Source organism: Colletotrichum lupini, chromosome 8 (genome assembly GCF_023278565.1).
Source record: "Colletotrichum lupini chromosome 8, complete sequence".
Lineage (NCBI taxonomy): Eukaryota > Fungi > Ascomycota > Sordariomycetes > Glomerellales > Glomerellaceae > Colletotrichum > Colletotrichum lupini.
Window position 1 is genome coordinate 3,928,891 of NC_064681.1, and position 18,345 is coordinate 3,947,235.

The following is an 18,345-nucleotide window of genomic DNA, read 5'->3' on the forward strand; positions in this document are numbered from 1 at the left end:
ACTGAGACAACCCGGCGAGCATCGAACTCTGGTATCCAGCTGGTAGATGGAAGCCTGAAATGATCTCTAGTCTTGAAGTGTTAGTACGCTGATAGTGCGAGATGGCAATCAGAGAGACTAGTTTCGACTTCCGTTGATAACAGAGCCCTATGCTTCTACATTCGAAGAACATGGCAATTTTCTACCAGCTCTTGACATCTATGCGTGTTCTCGGCCAGTACGTACTAGCGCAAGTCTCAAATGTGATGCGCGTTTCGTTCGAAGATGAATCAGGCCTCATTGGTTGAAGACAAAGAAGATGCAGAAGGCCGTCAACCCAGCTGTTCAAAGCAGGAGGGCGGGCAGTTACTGGCTGGCTCTCAAACATCAGGCTGCGACGATTTCCTTCAGGCTTCAGTATATTCCAAATAAAGGTCTGGAATATGCGCGAAGGCACGTGATGGCATAACACAGACACCGCTATTATGTTCATCACCGAATCAAGACCTCTGAATTATTTCTGTATTCATGTCCCCGTCATCACCAGTTTACTTGAATTCAACCAAGCTTGTATTTCAACACGGCTCGTAAAATGGCGGCAGCCACCGAAGATTTCGGCAGTCATGACAAAACTCCCTCGCCGGTGGTAATGGAAGCTTCCACAACCGAGCCGCGGGTGTGTCATGAATCAGACCAAGACTGGGAGAGTCCGGGCAGGCTCATTCATGACTATCTCGAAAAGAACTCCCCGGAGTTTGTCAAAGTCCGCGACTTGCGCAAGAAGGTTCGTAGGTAGCCCTCTGTATTCGCTGGAAGAATGCTAATCACCGGCCGCGACTCGCAGGGATGGGAGAACCCTGCAGGTGACACGTTCTTTGAGAACCAGCGTCGTGTTGCCGAAAATCCTACCGATCGGGCTACGATAGCTTTCTACAACATGATGAAGAGAATCGGCCAAGAGATGCAAAGAAACACGAGCGCCCTCAAAGTCAAAACTCCTAGCTGGGGCAAGGCACAGATCCTTGACATGGGCATGGCGCCTGGCGGCTTCCTCGCGACGGCCATGTATCTGAACACAGGTGCGCAAGCGATGGGCTTCAGTCTTCCCGAGTTTGATGGGGGCCACAGGGTCATGATACCCGACAACCTTGATATCGACCGCAGAGACGTCGACGTCACCATGCTCGCTGCGGACATGGGCTTCCATGACATTCCCGCCGATCATCCAGACTTTGCCAAGTTCCTCCCTCGCCAGTTCATGCCCGGTCAACAATTCGATCTGGTCATCTGTGGAGGAACAGTGGTGCACAAGCAAGAGCGTGCCTCGTATCGACATGAGAGCGAGTCTCAGCGACTGACCACCAGCCAGCTTGCGCTCGGCCTCGAGCGGCTCAGACCCGGCGGAACCATGGTTGTACTCTTCCACAAGATGGAGGCTTGGGGCACGGTTCGTGAGCTGTACTGTTTTTCTCAGTTCTCCGATATCAAGACCTTCAAGCCGACGACTGGTCACAACAAGCGCTCCTCATTCTACATGGTGGCTACGAGAGTTCAGAGCCAAAGCCCCTTGGCCATTCAGGCTGTCTCTCGCTGGAAACACATATGGCAAGCGGCCACATTCGGGTCTGAGGAAGACTTTCATGAGGCTAGTCGCAAGAACTTGACTGATGTCGAGGAAGTACTTGATAAGTTTGGTGATCAGCTTGTGCGAAAGGGTCGGAGAATTTGGCATATCCAGGCACAGGCTCTCGAGAAAGCACCTTTTATTCAGGGAAAATACTCAACATAGTCGTGTCACAGAGAGCGGACGGAGATTGGGAGTTCTGCCTACTTTAGTACCTAGCTTGTTGACCAGAACATCGAAAATGGCGAGCGTTTCCCTGCTCATGTTGAGGTGGCTTAATTGTTTTAGTATACTCAGAAGGCTGATGCATCAGATCTGCTGAGAGCCATGAAGCGAGTGAAATATGATGGACATGTCTGAACGCCGGAGCCTGGCTAAAGGTGAGATCGGGTTGGCCATTCAAATCCTAGGAGTCCGCCCAGGCGTCGAACTATATCAAGGTCCTGCCCTTCCGGTTGTTGTACTGACAGCTTTCCATGCGCAGTATAAGTTGGTGACGGGCTTTTAGTTTTTTCATTGTGCAACAGAACAGAAAGAAAACTAAACACGCAAATGCGAAAGTGTTAGTATCCCTATTATAGGGTAGTTAGTTCGAACCGTAGTTAACGAAAAGATTAATTAAACTATATAAATATCTACGTAGTAGGTATAAAAAGGAGGTTCTAACCGTAGGTTAGGCTAGCTACGATAATTATAAATAGGGCCCCTAATTAGCTCCTATACAATCGGCTATATACTACGGTCGAATTAGATTTCTAATCTGATACTAACTTTCTCTTTTTTTTATCGATTTAATCGCTACGGTTAGAAGTATAATTCGACCTCGGGCCCGTTTATTAGGTCGTCTCCTTTTCCCCCTTTTTTTTACTTTTTTTATATAACCTATCCCTCTATTCGTACGGTAACTTTTTTATTACTTATAAATTATTCTAATCCCTTATTTAGTACTGTTTTTATAAAAGCGTTTACGAGGTTATTTTTATTATTAATCTAACGGATCTTAAGTATCTTGTGCCTTTCGTACGATTACCTAAGGGCTATAATATCGATTATAAGCCTCTTTTCCTTCGTTATTCCTAATTTAACGAGGTATTCGTATAGTAAGTAAGAATCTATATAAATAACTATTAGAATAAGTAGAAAGCTAATTCGATCGGTAATCTTCTTTAACGTTATTAAAATCGTATAAGAGAGGTTAACGCTATTAACTATACCGTAAACCTCTAACGCTAATATACTTCTCGTTACCCGCTTATTTTTAGTTAACGAGTAGTAGATTATATTACTATATATAGTAAATTCGCTCTTACTTATACTCTCGTTAGCTAGGATAATAATATACCCTAATTACGAAGTAAGGTTATTATTATTCATAAATAACTTATTAACGAAGACGTAGAGCTTACTAGTTATAAGGTCGATTAGGTAATAAACGAGACCTCGATCGAGATTCGTTTATTACTATTTAAGCCGCTTATTAAGTACCTTAATATCTCGTTCGGTTAGATCTATAGCCTATACTACCCTAGCGTAATTAAAAGTCGCCTCGGGTTAATAAATACTTATAATATATACCCCTCGTGCGAGCTTAGCCTTATACTACTTCTTAACGTTAGTTACGTTCGGATTAATAAGGTTAATTTTCTCGCCTTACCCCTTTTATTAAAAAACGACGGTTTCCTTTTTAATTATAAAAATCCCGCCGTTAAATACTAGGGGGGTATTTATTATAAAGACCTCTTTTAGCTTCGTTACGAAGCCCGCTTTTTAAAGCTCCTTATCCTCTTTTTTTATAAAGTTAATATTAGATAGGCCTAATATATCGTCGGTTTATATTCCGACGATCCTAAATTAGTCGCCTTCGTACTCCGCGACTAGTAAGCACGGGTCGTACGTAGAGGTAACTATTAATAGTTAATTAATATAAAAATCGTAGTAAGTAGCCTACTAATAGGTGCCTAATTCTATGAGCCTATATAGTAGCTTAAGCACTTTAATAATCGTGCCTTTTAGGTACTTACTAGCTATTTCCTTTAGTAAATAGGCCAGGATTTTCTTTATAAACCCTGTGGCCGATTAGGTATAGGCCTAGGTAATATTACGGCTCTAAATCTCGTATCCCTTTTTTTATAGCGATGCTATTAGTACTATTATTAATCGTTAGTTATAGCGCTATATAATAAGTAATTATATAAGTAGCGTCGCCTTTTTAACGTCGCTATACCCCTAAATTACGTATTTAAATTTCTTATACAGCTAGGGTGTTCTTTTCCTTTTAATTTTACGAACTATTCGTAATTTAAATATGCAGAGGTTTATATATTTTTCGGGGTCGTATAGGATAAATCGATAGACCCCTCGATCGCAAAGAGTGTTTATTTTAATAAGATCTAATCCCTCATACGGTTTTTTAGTAGTTATAATTACGCCTTCTTTACGTAGTTTAACCGCTAGCTCGAAATTAGCTTTCTTTTTTACTATATAAAAAGTATTAATTACCTCGTTATTAGTAATAAATTACCGCGTTAGGGCTTACTATCGTAGTCTTTTATAACGTCTTACTAATAGTATTAGTGCCCTTTTAGTAATTTCCTTTTCCTCGTCGTTTATTAATACTACTACGACGATTTCGTTAAAAATGATTTCCTATACTTCTACCGTAGGTTATATAGTTTCCCCTAGCTCTTTTTCTTTTTATAAGTTAGAAATTACCTCGTTAAGATCTATATAGTACGGTCTAACTACCGTAATTAATACTTTAAGTAACTAGTCGCGATCTCTCGCAACTATATAAGAGCGCTCGTTAACGGAAATTAACTTATATAGCCCAGCCTATTATTAAGTAATTTTGCGCTATACTCGTACCTCCGAATTTAGTAGCATATCTAGATTATCCCCTATATCAGGCCTATTGTGCGTAGTAATTACTTCGTTAACTTACCTTTTTACGCTTACCTCGCGCAGTACCTATATTACTTTTTTAATTACTTAGGCTCGTTAGCTTATGCCTAGTAATAGTAGTAATACTAAGGTCGTTCTTAAATATGCTCTAAATACTAATAGTGTTAGTATAAGTCCGTTAGGCCCCATAGTATCGTTATAATATTTAAGTACTATCTAGAGGCATTCGTCGTTAGTAGAATCCGGATTTTCCTTTTTAATAATTCTAAACGCCCTTTTTAACTACTAATATACCCTCTCTACCTTTCTAATACTATAGTACGCTTTAACGGGTACGACTTTTAGCTATATATTATAAGCCGTCGTATTATCCCTAAATTTTACTAACTTAAAGCTAGTACTAGCGTCGGTTCTAATGCCGTTTAGCGGTCCCTAGTATATATTAATCTAGCTTTTTCGTAGGGCTGCCCATACTATCTTTGCTTATAAATCCCGGAGGAATTGCCCTACTTAGAAGGATATAGCTACGTTAATTATATATAGTACTAGCCGACTATTTAAGTAGAAGATATTAACGACGATTTCCTAGTTAAAGTTAAGCTTATTACGCAATTTAAACTTAAATCTGCGTGGGCTCTGCGTATTTATTTAGTATTAATAGTATACTTTTATTAACTACTCTAGCGCCCCTATTTCGATATTATTATTACTTAATTACTTTAGGAGGTTATATAGCCTCGTAACTAACGGGTGCCCAAATCTCTAGTATAGTCTTCTAAGCTTACTTTCCGTTAGGTAATTAATCGACTTTATATCGTTAGTAAGCTTTATAAACGCATACCCCTATTATTATTTAACTATCTTAAAATACTTATTACTAAAGATTCTATTCCTCGTATTATCGAATATAATACCTAGTCGATCTATATCTTTTAGATATAGGAAAAATAGGGTATTAATAAGTAAAATATAGAAAGTTATCGTTCCGAAGTACGTCTCTACTTTTACTATACCTAGGGCGACGATTTCCTTACCTAGGCCGAAACTAATCCTCGTAATACCCGCCGTTAACGTATTAAGCATTACTAGCGCGATTTTCTATAGCGCCTAGAATTACCCTTTTTTTTTAGTTAACTATTACGATACCCTAGTATCTAAAATAATCCTATAAAAATTATCTAGGCCGTACCTTTCGCTCGCGTAAAATGCTTATACGAGCTTAGTATTCGAGGGATCTAAGTAATATAAAAAGGACCCCTCTAGCTACCCCTAGATTTGCTTAGTATTATATTCCTTTTTTTTAGATATCGAGAGAGATAGCGTCTTTTCTTTAATTATTAAGAGAATGGGCTTCGGCCCTATTAGATTCGCCCTTTTAACTACCTCTATATCCGTTATCTAAGGGACCTTCCCTTACTATTTATAAATAAAAGCCTACTTATTAAAAGCTTCCGCTACCCTCTATTCGTTTAGCCTCGTATATTTTCTAAAGGCTAACGGGGTAAAAAAAGAGTAGTTAATATCGTCGATTTCGTTATAATCTAATTCGTTAGTATAGGGGGTAAGATCTTCTTTATCTTCCGAATCTCCTATAGGGGGTATATACTTTAAGCTACTACTTTAACTACCGTTACTAAGTTCTGTACCCCCGGATCTGCCCTTATATATAACGAGGAATTAATTAAACTGACGAGGGCTAGTTTTACTATCTATTACCCTCGACTTTTTATACTATTTATACGATTTAGTACGCTCTTTTTTAGAATAATTACTTAACTAATATCTATCCTTTTTATAAATATAATATTACCTTTTTTATTACCCTACCTATTAGTTAAATCTCTGCCTATTTAACGAATCTAAGCCTCTTTACTAGCGATTACTATATCTAGCCTCTTTTCCTTTCTTATTATACGTTTGATCAACTTAATATTATTAATAAGGGCCGTCGTATGCCTAGAAATAGGTTTAGCGCAGTATTCTTATTTTAATATTAAAACTAGATCTTAGCCTCGAGTAGAGCGTCTTATAATCTTTAGGTACTTAGTATAAAGTAATCTTTACCTCTAGTATATACTAGACTACGGTATAAAGATATCCGACTTTTCGCTCGTTTATCCCCTTATTTAGCTAGGTTTTCGCTAGCTTATCGATTCGATTAATAAGCTCTTCGAGGATCTTTACTCGCAATTTACCTTCTATTATCCTAGCTATAAATATAAAAAAAATCGCTCGTAGCTTAGATAGGAGCTCTAGGTTCCTATTATAAGTCTCGAAGCGGCTTCGGATTACGTTAATTATACTAAAAAAGTCGTTTTGATCGAGATTACGCACCGCTTTATAGTAGTAATTAGAGGCTTTGCCTATAAGTACGATATTAATTACCGAATAGTACTAATATTCCCTAATTCCGACTTTTTCGTAATAATTATAAAATATTGTTAGGGTTTCTTATAAGACCTTATACTTCCCCCTAGAGTATAATTTCTCTTTTAAGAAGATCTTTTTAAGGTTTATAAATTACCTCGTATTTGCTACTAGATTTTTAGTATCTATATACGAACCCTGCGTCGCTACGTACTATTAGTAACTTCGGGTCGTTTACTTCCTTTTTTATTAGCCAATTAGCGCCGAATTTTATATTAGTAATAGTAACGAGTTATAGATCGAAATAAGTAGAATTATCGATTATCGTACTTCTAGTACTATATTTTACTCTAGTATATCCTTTTGCGACGATAGATTTCCGTTAGTAATTATAGAGAGGAAATCTGGGTCGTTTACCCTTTTTTTAAATTCGTTAAAGCGATTATACGCTTTATTAACCTATACTTAGTTCTATAGTACGAATTCCTCTATTATAATTATCGCTACTAGTATTTCGTATAGCTCTCGCAATTATAATTACGCTAATAATACCCCTCGCTTATAGAGGAATCTATTAACTACTTTTATAATTCTTAGGCTTGCGCTTACGAACTATTTATCTAGCTAGTAGCTAAGGTCGTTTACGATCTTATAAAATAGGGGTTACCCCTATAGCCCCTTTTTTTCGTAAACCTTAGTTAAATAGATTAATACCGCGTTAATTTACTTACTATTAGGCTAATCCGTAATTCTATATATCTACGTCCCCTAATAGTCCGGGTTAATATTTACTTACTTATAAGGGATTAGGATTCTATTTAGGATCGGGTTTTGTCCTCTTTTTTTTTACCTTAACTTACTAAGGGTCGTGCTCTAGCTTATGCTTATATTAGCGGTTACTAGCGTATTTAATCTTAATAGGGATATATTTAATCTACGCACAGGTCGTAATAAATCCGTACTTTTACTACTTAACGAATTTATTAAGGTCTAGGAGATTCCCACTTCCTCTCGCCGTCTCGCTACTATTCTCGTTTTTATTATTTTTAATAATTATTACTACCCTTTTAGATCGCTAGCTATCGTACTTACTAAGATCCTCCTTTTTATTTAGTAAAAAAGGGTAGGTTTTAGTAGTTCTTTTTAATAATAGTAGCGGTAGACGTTTATATTACTATAAGAAAATATAATAATTAGTCTCGGGATCTTTACTAGTTACTAATTTCCGCTATCCCGTATACTTCTAGCCTCCTAAGCCTCGTGCTCTCTATAATCTCTAAATAGTTTCCTTAGTTAATTTCTAAGATCCGTAATACTCTTAGCTCAATACTATTAGGACCTCTAAATCCCCTCTTCTCTCGTTAAACCGTCCCCTATATTATATTCTTAAATAATACCCGGGGGGTAGTTAAGGGAGCTATAAAGAGGTTATTTAAATTGCGGGCTTAAGGTTATACTTATAAGATCCTCGTAGTAGTAGACTTTCTTATATACCGTAAATCTCTTAGCTTAATAACTCCTATAGGGTTACTTTTATTACTAAGTAAGAATATCTACGTTTAGAGATCCCTTTTTTTAATCGCGCGGTACTCTTTTATACCGTACTTTTATTAATTTAACTAGTTAATTTCTAATCATAAGCTAGCCGTAAAAAAATCGTTTAGTAAAAAAGCTACTTAGGGCGACGGTAAAAGGCTAGTTATTTAAGTAGTTTTATTAATTAACGTAGTTTAACGTAATAGACATTAACCTCTCGTAAGTAGTAAAGGGCTATAATTACTTAATTCCGTGCGGTATTTAAGAATCGCTTCTTTTTTTATCTACTTCCGTAAGGTTAATTAGTACGAATCTCTTATCTTGTGCGGTATTAAGAGGTCGTCTCTTTTATATAATAAGATACCTTACTAATTTATAATAGTAGAGTTTAATTACTAATTAGTATTAGTATCCTTATTATAGGGTAGTTAGTTCGAACCGTAGTTAACGAAGAGATTAATTGAACTATATAAATATTTGCGTAGTAGGTATAAAAAGGAGGTTCTAACCGTAGGTTGGGCTGGCTACGATAATCGTAAATAGGGCCCCCAATTGGCCCCTGCGCAGTCGGCTGTATGCCGCGGTCGAATTGGACTTCCAATCCGACAGAAAGAAAACGCAACACCAGAATGTGAATACCAAGCGCCAAACCCGGCCTCTGACCTCAAACTAATTATTCGTCACAGAGTTAATTAAAGGACCGCCCTAATAAACAATGGCGCTGTGTTCAAATTTTGCCATCGGCTCGATTGAGCAATTCGAAACCAATCGTCGAAACGCACATGGCTCTATCCATCCATTGTGGAAGGCTTTGCCCCAAGAGCTCCGGCTCAAGGTACTCGAGAATCTCCCGCCGCTGGCTAATGAAAGACACGAGATGGCACGTTGGTTCAGCGTCTCGAAGGAATGGCAATATTTCTTTAAACCTGTAATTTTTGAAAGTTTGAGCCTCCGGCCCTATCCCATCGACTGCTGCAAGGCGACAGTGTATCCGAGTGCGGGGGAAGAACTAATCAGGCATTATTCCGATTTATTTCTACTATATCCGCAAATCAAAAAATTCATATCTCAGAGAATTTGGAGAAAAGCTGGAGACCATTGTACTATCGCCTTGTAGCAGTCGATGGGATAGAAGAGAAATCGGTGGCATGGACGAGGTTGTGAGAGGCTACCGTAAAGCTTGTCAGGAATATCACCCTCCTCATCGGGACAGCGGAGTTCACCGGCGCAGAACATAATCAGCGAGAGGAAGTCGATACGGTGGCGGCAATCAATGTGGTAGCCAAAAAAGCGTTGACAGCCTTGTTTTGAGTGCTTTCGCAATGGGGGAAAGCAGCACCTGAACACCATATCGCACTGGAACTTTGTGCTGGCTCTAACGCCGACAACGACAGCATGCCTCCCTGCGTCTTTCATCAATACTCTCGTCACCGGGCACAGGCGGACCGGACTTTGGATGCCAAAAAGCGTCTTCTCAGCACTTTCTCAGACCCCGATTTCCAAGCTCAGGGATTACCACAAGTTTCTATCATTGAGAGATTCTCCGTTGACCGGCAACACTACCGAAGCTTTTCAGTGGAGTTTTTGGCGAAGATGTTCTCAAGCCTGCGCTATATAAAATATTTTGGATATATGTACTGGCCTGCGCTTGGTCGAAACGAGTGTTGGACGGGTGAGGCGGCCAGCGAAGGTATCCTTCGAGCCGTGATGGATAACCCCAGGATACAAACGTTGACCGTTTGGAACGCACTAATCGAGACGTTCCCCTTAGACCTCAGTCAATACAGATTGCTTAGCTACAGTCTTATTTCCGCGGCTTTGGAGGCGAGCTACCGGCGTGAACGAGTCGCATTGCCCAACGTCATCGACGCTATCGACTTTTTCGCAAAGCACATCAAAGCTCCATCTACTGGTGCCCCGAAAAACGGTCCAGAACACCCACGTCGTTGGCCGTGCCTTAATCATTTGGCCTTGACGAATCATGTTATTCGACTTCTTTCGCGGGGACGAATTTCTTGATATCATTCTCTCTTCGATTCGATATTGGAGAAGATAACACAGCAAAACTCACGACTGCAGCGACATGGCAACTGGAGATTCCCGGGGCCGTTATCAAGCCATGGCAACAGGTCGCAGATCGCCGTGCCCTACGATAAATTTCCGAAGTAGAGACTATTGAGACGAAGGAATTACACTCTAAGCTGCGACTGTTCCCAAAGATAGCAGAGTGGTAGTAAAATAAATCAACCTTCTTATGCGTCAGCATGCTTAGCTCCATAGATCCAAGAATTACCACAAAGACCAATAACGTTACACATACCTCACAAGATGTGACAGTGGAGAGCAAGTATTTCAACCAGATCGAAACAGTTAATCTTATGTTAATGTGATGGCAGAAGAAGCTTCAAATAATTCCATCGCCTCTTTCACCTTGTAGAACTGGCAAATTTACTGTTTTCAAAGACTACGAATATTTAATCGACATCACCACATCACCAAACCACCACTATGGTTACACATCGAACGAACGGATAAGCCGGATCCGAACCGGGCGAGTGTTGAACTGTCTTCCAGCAGTGCATGTCTTAAAGTTCAACACCAACCACCCGAGTCAGACTAGAACGTTTCCATGTAATCTTGATGCTGCCTGATAGAGTTCCTAGAGACGACTTGGTTGGCCAGATGGTAGATGAGAGTTTGGTTTACGCTTATGTAAGGCGAACCGGAAAGATGAGACCAGGGGCCGGGCGTCGGAGGTTCAAGATGGCAGAAGCCCGAAACGGCCGAGTGCTTTGGGGGCCGTGGGGGGCCTGGGAACTGGAGGCTGGAGCGAGCATATGATCCACTTTCTTTCTCATATTACCTGCATCCCCGTCAGTCACATTTCACTTCAGTCGCACCACGCACGCTGTGTGAGGAGGTCTTTGGAAGAAACATCCTTCACTTCACTCTACAGTCCCCACGCAAGGCCGCATCTGTCGTTCGCTAACTCGTCCGTTCTCTGGAGTCACATTCACTCGCCACACGCCACTCCCCTTCCTTGCTTCTCGGGTATTTCTTTAGCGCGCCAGCAACACGGGTAGAGTCAGACCATGTATCAGCCGTATGCAGTCAATGAGGCGCCGCGGGAACGGCCAAAGATCCTCTGCCTGCACGGAGGCGGCTCCTCGGCAGGCATCTTCCAGATTCAACTGATCAGGTTATCGCGCGTCCTCGAGCCGCGCTTCGAATTTGTCTACCTCGACGGGCCGATCGAGACGGAGGCCGGGCCGGGCGTACTCCCCGTATTCGAGGGATGCGGGCCGTACCGACGATGGGTCAGCGACGATCCCTCCATCCCCGCCGAGGAGTTCCAGCAGCAAAAAGACACGGCGATGGAGATGCTCAAGGTGTACGTGCAGCAGACGGGGCCCTACGTCGGCGTGCTGGGGTTTTCGCAGGGCGCGCGGGCGGCGTCGAGTCTGTTGATTGAGCAGCAGCGGCAGCCGTTTGTGCCGTACAACTTCTTTGGGGTGTTTCTATGCGGGACGTATCCGCCTTTTGTACCTGACGACGTGCTGATTCGGTTGCCAACTGTTCATGTGGTGGGCTTGTTTGATCCGTGGAAGCCGGCGAGCGAGATGTTGATTGAGCAGTGTTCTGAGCGGAGTACGCGCAAGGTTGTGAGGTATCCGGGCGGCCATCATCTGCCGAACGCGCCGGAGGCTATTCAGAATATTGCGAATATGGTGATTGACTTGTGGAAGGAGACAACGGGGGCGACGGCGTGATGGACGATGTGAGAGTATCATCATCAGTGAGAGATCCGGAGGGGCTCACGACCTAGTCTGACCACATGAGGGAGATGGGCATACCGCAGCAATTCGCGAGGGGTCAAGGCTGAGCGATTAGACGACCAGCATTCGGGTGATGAGGAGCACAAGCATCGCTCACTTCCTCCGTCTCTTCACCATTTCTCTCATCTATGATTGTGGGGGAATGAGAGAGATGAAGAAGATGACGATGAAGAAATCAAAGAGCAAGCCAATGGAGACACAAGAGGCCCTTCGGGGTCAGTCAAGTGGCTTGGTGAATGGCGGGGAATCTTGGGTCAAGACGACGACGGGTGTGAGTGAGACATCACCAGCGTCGGGATGGTCTCATTTGGAGACTGCATGCGAAGCATAACTTCGACCGAAAACGAATGAAATTGATGAGATTGGTCACTCATCCACTCATGCTATTATGTGCTGTCTACTCACAATGAGCTGATGGTGAAGATTCTCAGCTGATTGCTTCTTGAGAAAATGCGTAAAATATTAAGTGTGAGATGGCAGGTCGTCGAACATTTAAGTGAATGAGCTAAGGGCTACCATATTTCGAACTAAAGGAATTCATCATGAAATTGGAGATTTGAGTGAAAAAGAAATGAAAAAAATGTCCGAGACTGAGACTGGTGGTGTGTGAGTGACGGCGGGCAGGATTCAGCTGGTGAAGCGTGGCAGCGCAGCCAACTTTCCCACGCCAGTGATGTGGGGACGGCTAAAGAGAGACTAGCGTAGATCGAAGCTCCAAAGTCGCCGATTATCTCATCTGCGAACACCCAAGGCGTCGAATTGTTAGTGATTTACCTCATTCCCGGCACTGCACAGGGAATGCCCCGCTGTCGGTCGACGTCACCTGCGGCAGGAAGAGGACAAGCTCCTGTCGGACCTTCTCTTTGGTGCCAACAACAAAAACAGGGAACCCGGCCGCGCGAAGAGGAGACGAGAATGCGACGGCCGCTGCTGCACCTCCTCAGAGTCAGGAGCCGAACCTAGGATTTTTCTCCTGTTTCTTGATCCTTTGGCTTTTTGATCAATTGCCAGCTTCGATCCAGGAAGTCATCTCCTGTGAGCTCTTGTCAATTAGTTCTCGTTGCTCGACACCTGCTTCCACGATCCGATCGCGCCGATTCCTTCGATTGATCGACTATTCGTTCAAACGGACAGAGCGTTACGTGAAAGTGTTCCTGATTCCTCACAAAACGAAGCAATCGCGGTTGTCATGGCCAACTTCAACTGGGTGTCCCGTTTGCTGGGGTGGGATAGGCATCCACGCCATCATCACGACTTCCACTCGGACTGGATCCGCGATGACCGAAGACGCCGTACGTACTCCTGCTAATCGACCCCCCTCTTCCTTCGGCACGCCATGGAACCCCCTCAATCAGTTTCAACAGCTTACACTTGGGCCTGTTGCCCCCATCTAGTCCTGCCGCAATATCGAAGCGAGCATCTCGAGTCCGCGATCCCTGCCCCCGAAGTAACAAAGATTGCCCTCAAGCTTCGACACCTGATTGAGCTGGCAGTCCCCTGCGAATTGGACGAAGTCGAGATCACAAAGGCGCATAGCAAGATCATCACGACCAACGTCGTCAAGGCCGCCAAGGAAGCTGGCGGCTCGCACTACGGATCATGTGTTGTCTTCTGCTTGATTGTCTGCAAGAGATGGTTCAAGCACCAGGCCTTGGCTGAGCTCTGGGACGCCGACCTACACAGAGTGCGCGCCGTCGCTTGTGAGGTTATTGCGAAGCAGATGTATGTACTTCTAACGCCACTGTCCAGAGAAGACACCCAGGAGACTAACAGCTGTATACAGCATCGAAACCGAAGACGACCTTCAATATCTAATGCACTCCGTTCTCCTCCGCCGATACTCTGTAGTTGTGGACGGCGAAGCCACACCGCCCGCGAACGCTATCGAAAAGGCCGTCGATCTCCACGCCGTCAGAGTCATTGGCTCTTCGGGATACCAAAAATGCATTTCATACCTGTGGAAGGGATGGTTGGTCCAGGACGAAGACGACCCTGCAGTATTCGTCGACTACAAGGACAAGACGAATCCGTCCTTCCTCGTGCACATGGATCCCGACCGCATCCATGCTCCCATGTACCAGAATGCCACTCAGGTGCTTATCTCCCTCATCTACATTGGTCTCTACACTGCCGTCATCAACTCGGTCAACGCCAAGGGTGTTTTGGACGCGGCTGAGGTGTTGTTGTACATCTTCACCCTCGGCTTTATCTGCGAGGAGGTCACCAAGTTCTGGAAGGCCGGCTACCACATTCTGGGTTTCTGGAACGCATTCAATGGCGTTCTCTACACCTTCATCACGCTATCCCTGATTCTTCGCATAATCGGCCTTACCCACGACGAGGGTGAACCCGCGCGGAAAATGTACAGTGAACTGAGCTACAACTTCTTGGCTTTCAGCGCACCCATGATTTGGTCTCGCCTTTTGCTTTATCTCGACAGCTTCCGCTTCTTTGGAGCTATGCTTGTCGTGCTAAAGGTCATGATGAAGGAGTCAATCATCTTCTTCGCCCTGCTTGCTGTGTTGATCATTGGATTCCTCCAGGCCTTTATTGGTCTCGACTTGGCAGACGACTTGGTGGCTGATGATATAACATTCATCATGTCAGCCATGGCTAACGCCATCATGCAGAGCCCCGACTTTGACGGATTCGACAGGTTCTCGCCGCCGTTCGGTATCATCCTGTACTACTGCTTCACGTTCATTGTCATGGTAAGTCGTGGTCCTATGAGAAGATGGGACCAGTTGCTGATTTGGATCGCAGGTCGTTTTGCTCAACATCCTCATTGCGCTGTACAACTCCGCATACGAAGACATTTACGACAACGCCAACGACGAGTACCTCGCGCTGTTTGCCCAGAAGACGATGCAATTCGTCCGTGCCCCCGACGAAAACGTCTACATCCCGCCATTCAACCTCATTGAGATGATTGTCATTTGCCTCTTCTGGTGGATGGAGAAATCCAAGTTCGAGAAGATGAGCGACGTTATCATGGGAATCCTCTACTCGCCGGTCCTAGTTGTCGCCGCAATCTTCGAGACTCGCTCAGCCGCCGACATCAGGAGCAACCGAGCGAGAGGTGAGGAAGACGACGACACAATCGAGGAGTGGGAGCAGATGATGGACCAGGTAGACTTCGAATCCGATGGATGGAACAAGGTCTGCGCAAGCGCCAAGACCAACTTGGAGCACGATCCTACGATCTACGAGGTGCAGCAGTTGCGAAGCGAAGTTGAAGAGCTCAAGAAAATGTTGGTCGAGATCTCCAAGGCCGTTTCGGCTGGAAATGCCGGTAACGGTCAGGCTTCGACCAACTTGATTGATCTGGGAGAGCCAGCCGAGAGCTCCTCCAGCAAGAAGAAGAATAAGAAGAAGGGCAAGAAGAACAAGAAGGAGAAGAAGGCAGGCGATGACGCCAAAGAAGCAGCAGCGGCAGCGTCCTCCAGCTCGAGCGATGAAGAGTGAAGAGCTTTCATCTGATGATTCTGGCAGTGCTGGGACCCTGCGCCGTGTGTTTTATTGAATTGAGTTTGTACATGTTATGGCTGTCACGTCATGTCACGCTGTTACGAGCTTGTTTTGTTTCGATTTCGGGAACCATGGTTACTGGTAGCTGGCAACTTGGGATACGAGTCAGGGAGATATTGGCGTCGGACATCAGTCATGGTTTGTAATAAGGCGAGGCATCGTGTTGAATAAGGCAAATCCAATTACCAATTTCGACGACTCCAGTGGAAACGCGCACCAGGACAGGTTAGATTGTGTGAGCAATGACAACACCTGGGAAGCGATTGAATCTCCGTGATCGGCTCCGGTGCGATGGTTCAGCCGAGAACTTGTGGCTCGACATGCAGAAGGGCCCCATTATCGTCACTTGGCGGTCATTTTTCTGCACCGACTACATGTGCCACACTACACAGCCACAGGCTATGTGCCACAACTGGTGGCGACCAGCCACAACTGTACATAGGGGCTTCTGCCCACATTAGGGGCTTCTGCCTATATTAGGGGCTTCTGCCCATATTACCTAGCTAGAAGAATTAACCACTACTTAATATATTATATTAACCCTATTTTTACCCCCGGTAATTTAGTAGTATAACTTATAATACGACTTAGTACTAGGAATTTCTTTTTTACTAGCTTATTATTACTAAGATTTAATTTACTAAATAATCCTTACTTTATTTTTATAAAAAATATAACTAATAATAGCTAAGCTAAAAGCTAAATAATTATTATGTTTTTATATTAATAATACGAACTACTCTTACGTAGCGAGAGTTATAAATACTAACTGACGTTACGTAATATAAATATTATAGTAAGCTAATTAAATTATTAATACTCGTATTAATAAAGTCGAGCTAAACTACCCTATTAAATTTTTAGAATTAGTACGAGGAGTTAATATAATAATCCAATAAATCTATATTATAAAGTTCGATTATTAATTAACGTTATTTAATAATACTTATTTAATAACTCCTACTTAACCGTAGTCGTTACTTATTATACCTTCGGTATTAGTAATAATACGTATTACTAACCTAAGTAACTATTTCGATTTAAAAAGTCTTATTATTAATTTAAATAACTACTACTTACGCCCTTCTCTACTTAGTAATTATAATAAGTTAGTAGAGCTTTTTAAAATAGCGGATAGTAATATAAATAATAATAACTAGCTTATAAGTAATAATAACCCGATTAGTAGTCTCTTTATTAATATAATTACTTAAATTATTATAATAGTAGCCTTAACTATAAATAATATAAATAATAATAACGATAATAACTAATAATTAACTCCTAGACCTAATAGTAATTAGTTTATACTCCTAAAGCTAGAGGAGATTGAATATTTCGATCTAACTAATTATAATAATTCGAAATATAGTATTACCTCTAGTACTAAGTTTACTACTTATACTAACGTTTATATTTTTTATAATAAGCTTTAGTATTTCGTAGTAATTAGAGGTAACGTAGCTATTAAAAAGGTATAATTATCTTATTTACTAAGTATAGCGTTAGTATAATATACCGCTAAGCTTATATAATTAGAACGACTAGCTCTATCTAATTATAAAATATAGATTATTACTAAGACTTTATAAAAGCGGTTTAAATAAAATTCCTCTAAAGCCCTTAACGCATTATATATATAAAAACTTATAATTAGGGACCTTATTAATAAATATATAATTAGACTATTTATATAAATAATAATTAGTAACGTACGAAATATAGAGATTAATAACGTTTAGGTATAACTTAGAATTATTTTTAAAGCTCTTAATAATAAAATCTAAGTATAAGTAAAAAAGCTAATAATAATAATAATCTTAACTTAGTTCTTAGACTACTTTAATAATAAAGAGAGTATCTTAATTTATATAGCTAAGGATAAATATTTTATATAAAATAATTACTAAGCATAATAAGTAATAACGAGCTCTTTATATAATAATAACTTAGTCCCCGAACTAAAGTTAGTTTTATAAAAAAGAGGATATTGAAATACTCTCTATTTATTATAAAGACTAGAGTTTAATAATTACTAATTAAACTATAATTACTAATAGTTTAATAAGTAATTTAATTATAATTAGTATAACGACTTTAATTATCCGAACGACCGTAGGCTACTTACTTAATATAATAACTTATATAGAGGTAGTAATTCTTAAGAAGGTAATTAGTTAAATAATTAACTTACGACGTAAGCTAATAGTTAAATAACTAATATTACGTAATAAGCGTAGTAAAATACTTAGTCTTAGCTATACTAACCCCCCTAAATAAGAAGTTTTATAATACTACTATAATTTAGTAAATATACTTATAACCTTAGTAATAACTTTAATAAACTATACTAATAATATAATAATTACTATTTAAACCGTTCTAATTATAACTAATTACGTTATATATATATATAAGCCTACGTATTAAAAAAATAAAACAAAGAGCTATTAGGATAAGAAGAGGATTAGAATTTAATATAAGCATATTATAATAATAACTAACTAAAAGAACTAGATATAGACGATAATTTTAATAATACGGACTACGGACCTCTAAATTACGATCTAGTAC

At 41.3% G+C, this 18,345-nt stretch overlaps 5 protein-coding genes across 5 annotated transcripts; all 5 read left to right on the plus strand.

Annotated features, from left to right (window-relative positions):
* Positions 1-571: 571 nt before the first annotated feature.
* Positions 572-1,768, plus strand: CLUP02_15647 (uncharacterized protein; the record flags this gene model as incomplete). Its single annotated transcript, XM_049294571.1, has 2 exons — positions 572-763; positions 824-1,768. The coding sequence occupies 2 exons, from the start codon at positions 572-574 to the stop codon at positions 1,766-1,768; spliced, it is 1,137 nt and encodes a 378-aa protein (XP_049151717.1).
* Positions 1,769-9,802: 8,034 nt separating this feature from the next.
* On the plus strand, positions 9,803-10,426 carry CLUP02_15648 (uncharacterized protein; the record flags this gene model as incomplete). The annotated part of the gene is made up of 1 exon (XM_049294572.1): positions 9,803-10,426. One exon carries the CDS (start codon positions 9,803-9,805, stop codon positions 10,424-10,426), a length of 624 nt encoding a protein of 207 aa, XP_049151718.1.
* Positions 10,427-11,499: 1,073 nt separating this feature from the next.
* CLUP02_15649 (oxidoreductase) lies at positions 11,500-12,177 on the plus strand (the record flags this gene model as incomplete). The annotated part of the gene is made up of 1 exon (XM_049294573.1): positions 11,500-12,177. One exon carries the CDS (start codon positions 11,500-11,502, stop codon positions 12,175-12,177), a length of 678 nt encoding a protein of 225 aa, XP_049151719.1.
* An 833-nt stretch (positions 12,178-13,010) lies between these two features.
* CLUP02_15650 (potassium ion channel Yvc1) lies at positions 13,011-15,708 on the plus strand (the record flags this gene model as incomplete). Its single annotated transcript, XM_049294574.1, has 5 exons — positions 13,011-13,288; positions 13,378-13,535; positions 13,599-13,965; positions 14,027-14,954; positions 15,007-15,708. Coding segments are annotated over 5 exons (2,433 nt in total), but the record flags the coding sequence as incomplete, so codon positions are not given.
* A 90-nt stretch (positions 15,709-15,798) lies between these two features.
* Positions 15,799-16,232, plus strand: CLUP02_15651 (uncharacterized protein; the record flags this gene model as incomplete). The annotated part of the gene is made up of 2 exons (XM_049294575.1): positions 15,799-15,909; positions 16,032-16,232. 2 exons carry the CDS (start codon positions 15,799-15,801, stop codon positions 16,230-16,232), a joined length of 312 nt encoding a protein of 103 aa, XP_049151721.1.
* Positions 16,233-18,345: the final 2,113 nt, after the last annotated feature.